General features: G+C 37.3%; 2 protein-coding genes across 2 annotated transcripts; one reads left to right on the top strand and one right to left on the bottom strand.

Moving 5' to 3' along the window:
- Nucleotides 1-210: 210 nt before the first annotated feature.
- On the bottom strand, nucleotides 211-2,198 carry LOC135074620 (uncharacterized). Its single transcript, XM_063968980.1, has 7 exons — nucleotides 1,885-2,198; nucleotides 1,595-1,805; nucleotides 1,204-1,515; nucleotides 976-1,081; nucleotides 764-879; nucleotides 509-570; nucleotides 211-387 (listed from the first exon to the last, which is right to left on the bottom strand). The coding sequence occupies exons 2-7, from the start codon at nucleotides 1,775-1,777 to the stop codon at nucleotides 315-317; spliced, it is 852 nt and encodes a 283-aa protein (XP_063825050.1). The 5' UTR covers nucleotides 1,778-1,805; nucleotides 1,885-2,198; the 3' UTR covers nucleotides 211-314.
- Nucleotides 2,199-4,198: 2,000 nt separating this feature from the next.
- Nucleotides 4,199-7,178, top strand: LOC135074622 (zinc finger CCCH domain-containing protein 10-like). Its single transcript, XM_063968982.1, has one exon. The coding sequence runs from the start codon at nucleotides 4,519-4,521 to the stop codon at nucleotides 6,007-6,009; it is 1,491 nt and encodes a 496-aa protein (XP_063825052.1). The 5' UTR covers nucleotides 4,199-4,518; the 3' UTR covers nucleotides 6,010-7,178.
- Nucleotides 7,179-10,582: the final 3,404 nt, after the last annotated feature.

The following is a 10,582-nucleotide window of genomic DNA, read 5'->3' on the forward strand; positions in this document are numbered from 1 at the left end:
TACTTATCGTAAGGAATAATAACTGAGATTTACAATGCCAGTTTTTGACGTTTTCCTAGTTAAGATCCCTTGCTTCTTAATAATATGTAGTAAAACCAAAAAGGCATTTAAATCTATTGTTGACCCCATGTCCCCCATAAACATTATGGTGGTGTAACTGCCTATCCATTAGTCATAATTTTATTTACAGGATAAAAGAAAAGAAAGTAGTTAAGCAAAATATGTTATATTCATAAAAAAAATGTTATGGTCCTTGTTCTTAAGAGAAAGTTACATTTTATATACAATGTCACTGTAAATAAACTTAAAACTAATCAGTCTCTGTTGGAGCGACGCCACCAAGGAACTCCAGTCTCTTCTTCTTCAGCACAAATACTTACAGTAGGCCTGTGAACAAAAGCCATATTTTTGGAATATGTTTTCAATAGTTGAACCTCTAAAAAATGATATGAAAGTATTTTATTTCTTACAAAGTAATAATATGAAAAACAATTTAAATTATACCAACCTGTATACTTGATTGTGAGGTAGTGTGGAAGTTAACAATGGGCAAGCAGTGGCTGGTGTCTCCTGCAATAAGGACATACTATAAAATTGGTCTTAGATAGACTGAATTAATGTATGAGTGTTTAAAAAAAATCCAAAAACATGTCTGTCTTAAGTTAGTGAGTGTTGTGACTGAAATTAAATGGTGTTAGATAAATATCTATTTAACTTTTCTTTTCTTTACATGATATCCAGTGATATTATGAAAATTAGTCACCTGTATAGATTGCATGGGTATGTGCATATTCGCCCGGAGCTTTCTTTGTCGAATTTCCCTTCGAACACAGCACTGAACACCCAGCAAAACACCACAAACACATGAAGATAGACATCCTAAAAGCAAAATACATGTATTAGTTATTTACCAGTCACTGTCAAGTTATTAAAGTTATGGTAAGTAGATTTTCTACATGGCTTTTATTTTCTTACCTATATAAACTAATACACCAAGGTCTCCATTGCGGTTTGTGCGACGTAATACTATTCCAGCAATACATAATGAGATCCCAGTTAGTATACCTACTACAAATATCACCTGAAACAAAATTATACCATCTCAATGTATGTATGCAATAAATTATAAACAATAATGTATACTGTAGGAATAAAAAATAAGGAACTAAACCAAAAGCAACAATATTGAAAGTAATTTGTTACCTGTAAAATATAATAGCACACATATTCAAATCCAGGACAATGTCCACCACAAGCTCCAATGATTGGCACTTCAGGGCTGACTGATGGCACTGGTGGTATTGGAGACCGGTTCATAGTTCTTGGTTCAACTTCGCACAGCGGAAGTGAAAAGGCCGAGGCACAAGGAGGGAATGAGTATGCTTCAGTTGGAGGCCGCTGATTAATTTTATCTTTCTTCTTATAACTATGCCATGTTCCTGTGGTGTAAGGAGCTTGGTAAACAGGTGAAGGTGGCCCATAATCTCTCACTGAGGTATTGTAATAATGAGGTACCTGCAACAATAACAGTGATAGGTAATTTAAGATTATTTTGACAATTTGTAATTGTTTATACATAGTTTAGTAGTCTCACATGATAAGCATTATCAGAAGTTGAGCTATCTGTTCCTGGGACTTGATAAACAGTGTTATTTTCTTCGGCCCACGGATACTTCGCCCTTTGTTGTGCAGCAGTCATGAACTGCATTTCACTCCGCGGTATCATGGTAGTCTGGTACGGGTGCACGCTGCGAGGCGACAGTTGTTGTTTAAACATCTTCTCACTTATATGAGGACAATGTTACCTGAAAAACATCTACTTTAAAGAAAAATAGTCTTTTGAGAAAGATTTCACTCTATGTCACATTTAGTTCAGTATAGTACCTCATTTTAAATGGGTAAAGTTGAAGTATGGCCACCGGACCAGATTTTAACTGAATCTTCTGTATTTTACAATAAATTAATTCATTTTGTAAATAAATTCACGCTGAATAAAAATGGACGCACACGCAACTTTTTTTTCTCATTTTTTTTACGTCAGATTTGGTTTATCACCAGGGTTGCCAACTTTACGTATTTTTACGTAGATAAGCCTTCCTTGCAAACCTACGAACTTTAGTCCCAGAATCTACGTATTTTCTATCAAATTAGCAAAATAGGCTGAATGGGCATCGTTTCCTTTACTTTCGCGAAAAAGTTCGATCATGGTTCCGATCACGGTTATTTGGCATGTGGCAAAAGTCGGAACTATAGTTCCAAAATACTGGGGGTCTAGACCTTAGATTAATAAAACCTAGATGGATAGTCTTCATACAAACGCTTCGTCAAGAGTGAGGCAAAAATCTTATGTCATTAGTGTCAATTTTGTTGGGGAGTGTAGACAGTGAAGGCGATTTTCCCGAAAGTAGGGAAATTTTTAATACGTTTTTAATTATTTTATAATTAACAAAAACAAAACGCATCATGTACTTACTTATTTATTGAATTCAAAGTACCTACCTAATAACAATAAGATAAATCGACTTAAAAGTCTCGATTTCATAAAAAAGGAAGTGTATTTGTACGGCGAACAATTGGGAAAAAAATTTTCTTGTTACTGGTATCATTCCCGTATTTAATTTTTGAAAGCCAAATTCAAGCAAAATACGCGTCTAATTGTAGTACTTACTTATTAAATGTAACACTGGTCACTTTCTTTCGTTTTTCTGATGTATTTTAGACACCCTTTCACAGCACAAACCGTTTTAATTAATTAAAATTCGTCGGACGTGTTTACCAATTTTTCACTTTGACAGTTCATGTGAAGTTTACGGGTGAGCCGTGCCGGCTCCCTAAAAACTGCCTCACTTTTCGTGCACTGACTATCTATCTAGGTTTTATTAATCTAAGGTCTAGACAAAGTGCAATTATAATCGCAAACCAGTCGAAAAGTGGTCGAAAAGCCCCTTTTTTGTATGGAATTTGACGGATTCGATTTTCGATTCGATCAAAAAGTGCGTTTTGTCTAGGGGGGCTGGACTGTCCTGTCGATGACATTGACAGTGGGGCGCCACCGTCAATACCGGATCGCTGGTTCCGATTTTTGCCATGTTGGAAACCATATAGTTGAACGATGGTAGCGCCCCTCTGTCATTGAGTTTGGCGGGACAGTTCAGCGTGGGTCATCTATAATGTTATTTTGACATTCCCCATAGAAAAAATGCTGTACAGCGCCCCCTGTAAATGTCACTGACACTATAAAAATATTTCGAACTAAGATTGTGCTAAGATTTCGAAGGTGTTGTTGTATTTCGATATTTTTCAACTTCCTTCCTTCTTTCCAACAAATATAATTATGTATAAATTTAATTTGTCTGAAAATGATACATAATAAAAGTGTACTTTACTACTTTTCAACCGACTTCAAAAAAGGAGGAGGTTCTCAATTCGACCCGTATGTTTTTTTTTTCTATGTTTGTTACGCGATAACTCCGCCAATTATGAACCGATTCGAACAAATCTTTTTTCGGCGTATAGGTAATACCTCAAGGGTGGTCCCATTTAAATTTAATAATAGAAAAAACAACCCCCAAGGGTGGAAAATTGGGGATGAACTTTTTTATACGCAATATCTCCGCCGATTATAAATCAATTTGAACGATTATTTTTTTGTTGAATAGGTTTTTTTGTTGTTATCAAAAGGGTGGTTTCATGCGAATTTGAAGAAAATATTTCACCCCCAAGGGTGGAAAATTGGGGATGAACTTTTTTATACGCAATATTTTTAATTTTTAGTTTTTTTTTGTGTTCACGCATTTGAAGTCGGTTTTATTTTTTAAAAAATTTAATTATAGGGTAATATAAATTGTCGTTTTATTACTTTTACCTACCCCTACTCTCTTCATTTCACTCAGAAAAAAAAGTACGTAGATCTACGTATTTTCTATATGAAAATTGTACCATTTCTACGTAATTTTTTAATCTGTCCTACTACGACCTTTTCAAAATCCGAGTTGGCAACACTGTTTATCACTCACTCTATGAATCACTCACTCCAACTCACTCGAATGAGTGAATGATTTTTATTGATTAAAATCAAAGATAGTGTAAGAGCGATTAAAGCAATGGCACTGCATGCATTCGACCACAGAGCACGTAATAATACATTTTCGACTGACTCCATAGATTCTGTATCAGCTCATTGACTGTCAAGTTTCTCAAATGTCAAAATTGTCAAATGCTGTCAAAATGTGAAAAAAGTGCGAACAATTCACGAAAATTGTTGTTTGTTTGCGCAATTAATTAATTCTCTGTGATTGATTGATTGTAGGTACATTGATTTAACAACTAAAACAATTCTGTCATTAGTGTTAACATGAATACTCACTAGGAAATGCAAAGCGAAATCTTAAATATTCCAAGGTGAGCTGATACCTAGACAATCTCGCTGTTTGAACTGAGTTGATTTACAATAATATTGGCAATGCCTATACGAGGAGGTGGGTAAACATTTTAGTCACCCATTAGAAATTCAGGACGATGGCTATGATGACGGAGGGGCATGTGCCGGACGATAGTGACCTGTCGGCACTCTCACCCTTCAGCTTCTGCAAAGATTTCATTCGCGGCTATTGCATTCGCGACAGTGCTTGCCGATTTATTCATGATATACCACCTCCAACTTTACTGAAAGACATGTTCCGGTTTTGTCACGACTTTCAAAATAAGGGATGCTTTAGAATTAATTGCAAGTTTATTCATTGCACTTTGGAACAACAAGAAAAATTTTTCAAAAATGGTGATTTCCCTCGTGACGTTCGCAGTATACCAGTGTGCCAGGCATACGTACGTGGGACATGTTTTAATTTGGAATGTAAACTAGTACACCCTCCAGATGTTGTTGGTAGTGACAAATTGCCTTTATTATCTGTTCCACCACCATATAATGTACCACCGCCTCCCATAAGAGATGAAGATGGCCCACCGGATGCTAAGATAAGGAGACTATCAAGTTATGAACCGACTATTGAAAAACATGTTTTAGCAGCAACAAATTTATGCCCAAACTGTGAAAATTTAGAACATAAAGTAAAACTACTTCATGATAATATCAGAGTCTTGTTAAAAAAAATGGCTGACTTGTCAGAAAAGAATATTCAACTCACATCCATGAATGAATTTCTTCTTGTACAAACTGCTTCAATGAGAAACGACGTAATTACATCCCGCCATGGAACCTCAGCACCTGTGTCCCTGGCAACAGTCAGTGTGACCCCAGTCGTGAGCCTAGCTGGAGCCTTGCCTGCGCTGGTCCCTGCAGCCGCTCCTCCAAACATAGCATTGGCTCCTGCAGCATCCCGAGCTCAACTACTGACACCGGCCCCACAAATATTAACCGTGAGCACTACTCAGCAACTCATGGGTAATTCAGGAGCACTCATCGTTACCAGTGCCGGAGCCCAACAACTGATGCAAGTCAGCGATTCGGGTACCCTGATGGGAGGAGGACAGACAGTGGTGGCCGTGACACCCGCTCAGTTGACGCTGGCCCCTCCGGCGCAACAGCTCATGAGCACCGGACCGCAGACGGCTGTCCAGCAGCTGGTCCAGCAATCGGCGTTGCAGCCGCAAGTAGTGCCCCAACATCAAGCGCCCCAGTTCGCGGCCCAGCAGAGTGCAGTGCAACACTTGGCGCAGCAGTCCGCCCAGCATTTGGCGGTTCAACAGTCCGCTCAGCATTTGGCTGCTCAGCAGTCGGCGCAGCACTTGGCCGCTCAGCAGAGCGCGCAGCACTTGGCGGTGCGGCAGTCCGCGCAGCACCTGGCGGCGGCGCAGCAGTCGGCGCAGCACCTGGCGGCGGCGCAGCAGTCGGCGCAGCAGCAGCTGGTGCCCTCGGCCCAGCAGCTCGTCCACCAGACCTCCACTCAGCAGATCACTATTTCGAGCACGAGCCAACCGATGGCCTTGCCCAACTCTCAGGCTCAGCCCATGACATTCCCCATTATCTCTCAAAGTATATTGCCCCACTGAGATTTAATCGTATTTGTGTGTAATTCTAAAGATACGTTTAGGAATAGTCGCACTTGTGTTATTACTTGACATTTATAAACATTTTTTGTGGAAAATGTCTGATATGTAAGGTTGAAACTTAAAAGTGAATGCAGGCAAATACGAGAACAATTCTGGATTATAAGTGTGAGTTATTTAGTCTATGTTTAGTGTGTTTTCAATATAAAGATTTATAGTTCATTTATCAGTATTGTAATTAGTTACTATCATATGTGTGGATGATGGCTAATCAAGCTAAATAGTGTGGCTTCTTAGGCGGTTCTAAATAGTCTGATATCACATCAAACTATACATTTTAGTAGAAAAAGGGAATCTATTGCATTGAAATAAGATGCCACAGTGTTTAGCTTGGTTGTGTGTCGTCTGTATAATAATTTTGGTTAAAAATAAGAACATTAATGTAAAATATTTATCATCCAGAAGAGATGTGTCGTAAACAACATAAAAACGTTGCTCCACTCTTCTACCTGCTAAATACCTGTTGTCAGACACTTAAGTTTAATTAATTTGTTTATTGAGTTTAGTGTTAAAATGAAGTGTTTTAATTAAGTAGATTGGTAGCAATCGGGTAAGAATCTGATAACCTATGATTTAACGGATCTAAGAGCCTTTGCATACTTCAGATTTGTCACATTCTCGCCTCGCCTCTAGATCGCCAAACAAATCGTTAGTGTGTGAAGGCTAATAAATGATTGATGTTACGGCTCTACTAAGTTGATAGGATAATAATATTTTTTTAATGATTGAAACTTGTGTTTTTTAACTTATTCGTGTGCTATAGTTAAATGTATCTACTATTTCAATTTTAAGGGCCAAGTGTATACGATCTATGTAAATAATTTAACTAAATCTTCGATCGTACGAGTTCCGCGGAGAAAACTCGATTTAAACTTGTGAGCGCATATCTGAAATGAATATCATGTTTGGACGATTGATCTAAGCAGGCTTGAATGAAATTTAAATGTGATTAGTGAGTGTTGCTTAAGAATATGGGCTCTGTTAGTATTGATTGTTGACCAATGAGTGGATCCCAACCAATGCGCGGACCACCACGCAGAATATCCGCGTACGATTTCAATTTCGCGGGGGATACATCGCCGCGGAATCATAATTGGCTTTGAGTAATTAGTCCTTAAGAGCCATTTTACATTTTCGTGCGAATTTCTAAGATTTTGGAAGCATGAATTACTATCTTAAGCAACACCCAGATATTATTGAATAACTGCGAAAGATAGGTCAATCCTTAGTGTTGACCATTAATGAAATGGATTTACTAAAACTCTTTTGCTTAATTCTCAGTGCCCCATCTCCCACAACCATTTTACGGAAAAATTGCCGCAGACTCAATTTCAAAGTCCTGTATCTATTATTTATGCTCATATAATAAGCTTAAAAATATATAATAATCATCGGACATATATTCTTGTTGTCCATTAATGAAATGGATTCTTGAATTTCTCTACCATTATTGAGTAAAATTTAAACATAATTTGGCAAATTTGAAGATTAACGTCACATTTTGATCGTGGTTTTTGGTTTAAAAACACAGCAATAACTGCAATAAAAGTATCCCAAAATAAAGAATATGCATTGTAGAATAGATTTCTACAGTTATTGTTTAAATATTAGTAATCACTTTGTCAAAATATTGATGTGAATATCAGTATAAATTACAATACGCAAGCCGACATCGATTAGTATGGCGCGAGCGCCCGTCAAGGCAGGACCTGTGTCACTTTTCCCGCCATGACGTTTACGTGCGTTCGTGTCGTGAAATGGTGATTTATACGGCGACCAAATACATTTGATACTATGCCGAGAGGTCTATGTTTCAAGTCGGCCGTTTGGTGTAGTGGTTCGAAACGGACTAATATGCCGAGAGGTCCCGGGTTCGATTCCGGGCCGAGCAGAAACTGAAAGGATGAATTTTTTGACGGGTCTGGGTGTAACTATGTGTATTATGTATGTATTTATTTTAATAAATAAATTATAAAAAAAGTATGTAAGTGGTATACTTATCTGTTACGGTTAATGTGATAAATTGAAAATTATGAATAATCGCTGGTTAGTATGAATAATTACCGACAGGCGAGGTAAAAGTGATAAAAATCATCACATTTATCAGTGATTATTTTATCATGTAATCTTAATACTAACAAATATCATAAAAGAGAACACTCGACTCGATCGTGTACAGCGCTCATGTACAGCCTCACATTTTGAACATTTTGATATTATTTATTAATATAATTTGGCATAGTGAGTTTGGACTGATTTTTGCGTAACGTTACTTTCCCATAATGCCTTTAAAACATTGTTTTGATTTAAAGTGAAAAATAAGTTAAGGAGCGGCGGGGGTGGCCCTTGGGCCACCCCTAAGCCGCCTATTTAGATTTATACACACATAAATGATCTCATATTAATCACATTTACCAAATCATGAGGTAATTATTCATAATAACCGGCGATTTCATAATTTTCACATTTATCATATTTACCGTAACATTTATATTTTATGCATAATTAATTTATTAACTTCTAAAACATATTTTATATCCTATTAATACACTAGTCATCATAAAAATCGACCCACCCGCGACAAGCACTTTCAAACGTATGCATCCCCACTTCCCACCAATATTACTATACTATATTACTATTTAAAAGCCTAGTTCTAAACTTCATTTCATTAAAGAAAAGGATTTAACCCCAAAAATGTGTCTGTAGAAGAATCCAGAGTCACTTCTTCAAAAAATAGGTAGTTACGCTTGAGCTAACTTTTATGGCTATAAAACTGTTAAGTTAGGATTAATCGCTATCCATCTGCTAAAGAGGACACGTGAGATTATTATTTGGTTTTATAACCATAAAAATTGGTCTAATTGATCCCAGAGGTGAGCCCAAAGTGAGGTCTTTTTTCAAGTTTTTCAAGTCACATTTATTGTATATGTTAATCGTTTATTAGGAAATTAAATGTGTTTTTCTTTAAGGATATTTATTGGGCTTTCAAATAACACCAATATTGTTGGGGAACCATGATTTTGTCAGTAGAAACGAGTTTTCCTGTAAAACGTAGGTGGGCCGATTTTTGTGATGACCAGTGTAGATGAAGTGCTTCGTATTTTAATAAAATTATTACCTGACTAGGTTAAAAAGGTGTAGAATGTTATTTTGGAGATAACTTGCTTCCATAGAGAGAGATGCTAAGTAATGCACTGAGTTCGAAACTCAGTGTCGCATTAGAAATTCACACACACAAAGAAATCAAAATATGTGCTCATTATCCACTCTAGTATTAGTATTTAACGTTCGAATAATCTTTAGTACTATGCAAGCAATGTAAACTGTTTACATTATGACGTCGCTGCTGTCATCATTGCTTTCACAAGCAATATGTTCTGTTTTTGGGCATATTGTTGCGACACCGGCTCAAGGCTCAAGGGGGCGGCTCTTGTCACATCTCCCTTTAGTTTCTGTGATCTGTGCTTTAAATATATACTGTCAATTAAATATTCCTTAGAGCTTTTGATTTAAATTATTTTTTTATTTTGACACGTGTTTGAAAAATCAAGGTCAGATTGCAAGAAAACGTAACATTGCAACTCGATTGTAAAGTCTGTATTCGTTCCTAAGATTCCCCTAATACCATCAAATTAAAGAGAATTCAAGAGAGTGCAGTTTCCCATCTCATGCTTAGGGGCCACGGTTTAAAATAGCGTGGTTGCATAGAGCCTACAACGGGCAACCACGTGCGCTGCTCATACTAATTTTCGATACAAAAGCAAGTGTTGGCGCCCCTCACGAGTTTTAGCGGAGTGCCATATGGTAGCGGGAGTAGACTTAAGGGAAATCTATGCTTCTCCGACGGCCAGTTGTATGTAGCATGCTCCAGAGTATGCGCACAATTCTGGTCAACGCTAGGGATGGATAAGTGTCGCTGTCGCTGGCGACTGGGTCTTCTTGTTCAGGGTTCATGGCGTAGGTCTCAGGCAAAATGAAATGCACTCGTAGAAATTAATAAACTCAGTATATTCACGAGAATAATTACACACAGCACTAGAGTCGTATCGGAACTGAGTGAACCAACGGTTTTGCGATAGGAACGTCCGACCCGAGTGATAGTTGAACACAGACTGCCTAGTACTGCTGTGCTGTACTGTAAAGTTTCATCAAAATCTGTTCAGTAGTTTTTGCGTGAAAGAGTAACAAACATCCAGACATCCATTCAAACTTTCGTATTTATAATATTAGTAAGACTAGTAAGAAGTAAGATAGATGAAATATTTTAGTTTTTGTTTTATAATTATTATTATTATTTATTTATTTATTTCTTAGCTCTGTCTGATAATGGATCTGGAGGAGTTGCAATGGCCACCTCCATTGCAACTCCGTAACAAAACAATAGAACCCCATGGAGTTTGGGCTTGTGTGATTCCCCTTGACGAATACTTCGTCCCTAAATTATATCCAGGGTCCGATGATAGAGCTGTAAGAGGGCATTTTTTTTTTCACTATGTGACTGTCTTTATTTTGT

This window comes from Ostrinia nubilalis, chromosome 9 (genome assembly GCF_963855985.1).
Source record: "Ostrinia nubilalis chromosome 9, ilOstNubi1.1, whole genome shotgun sequence".
NCBI classification, from domain to species: Eukaryota; Metazoa; Arthropoda; class Insecta; order Lepidoptera; family Crambidae; genus Ostrinia; species Ostrinia nubilalis.

What these genes read in the sequence shown, in the direction of transcription:
- LOC135074622 (XM_063968982.1), top strand. Translation starts at nt 4,519, where the DNA reads ATGGCTATGATGACGGAGGGGCATGTGCCGGACGATAGTGACCTGTCG.
- LOC135074620 (XM_063968980.1), bottom strand. Translation starts at nt 1,777, where the DNA reads ATGTTTAAACAACAACTGTCGCCTCGCAGCGTGCACCCGTACCAGACT. An exon ending in TGTGCTATTATATTTTACAG is followed by an intron (nt 1,082 to 1,203) that starts GTAACAAATTAC and finishes ATTTTGTTTCAG; the next exon opens with GTGATATTTGTAGTAGGTAT. An exon ending in TGGTGTATTAGTTTATATAG is followed by an intron (nt 880 to 975) that starts GTAAGAAAATAA and finishes TTTTGCTTTTAG; the next exon opens with GATGTCTATCTTCATGTGTT.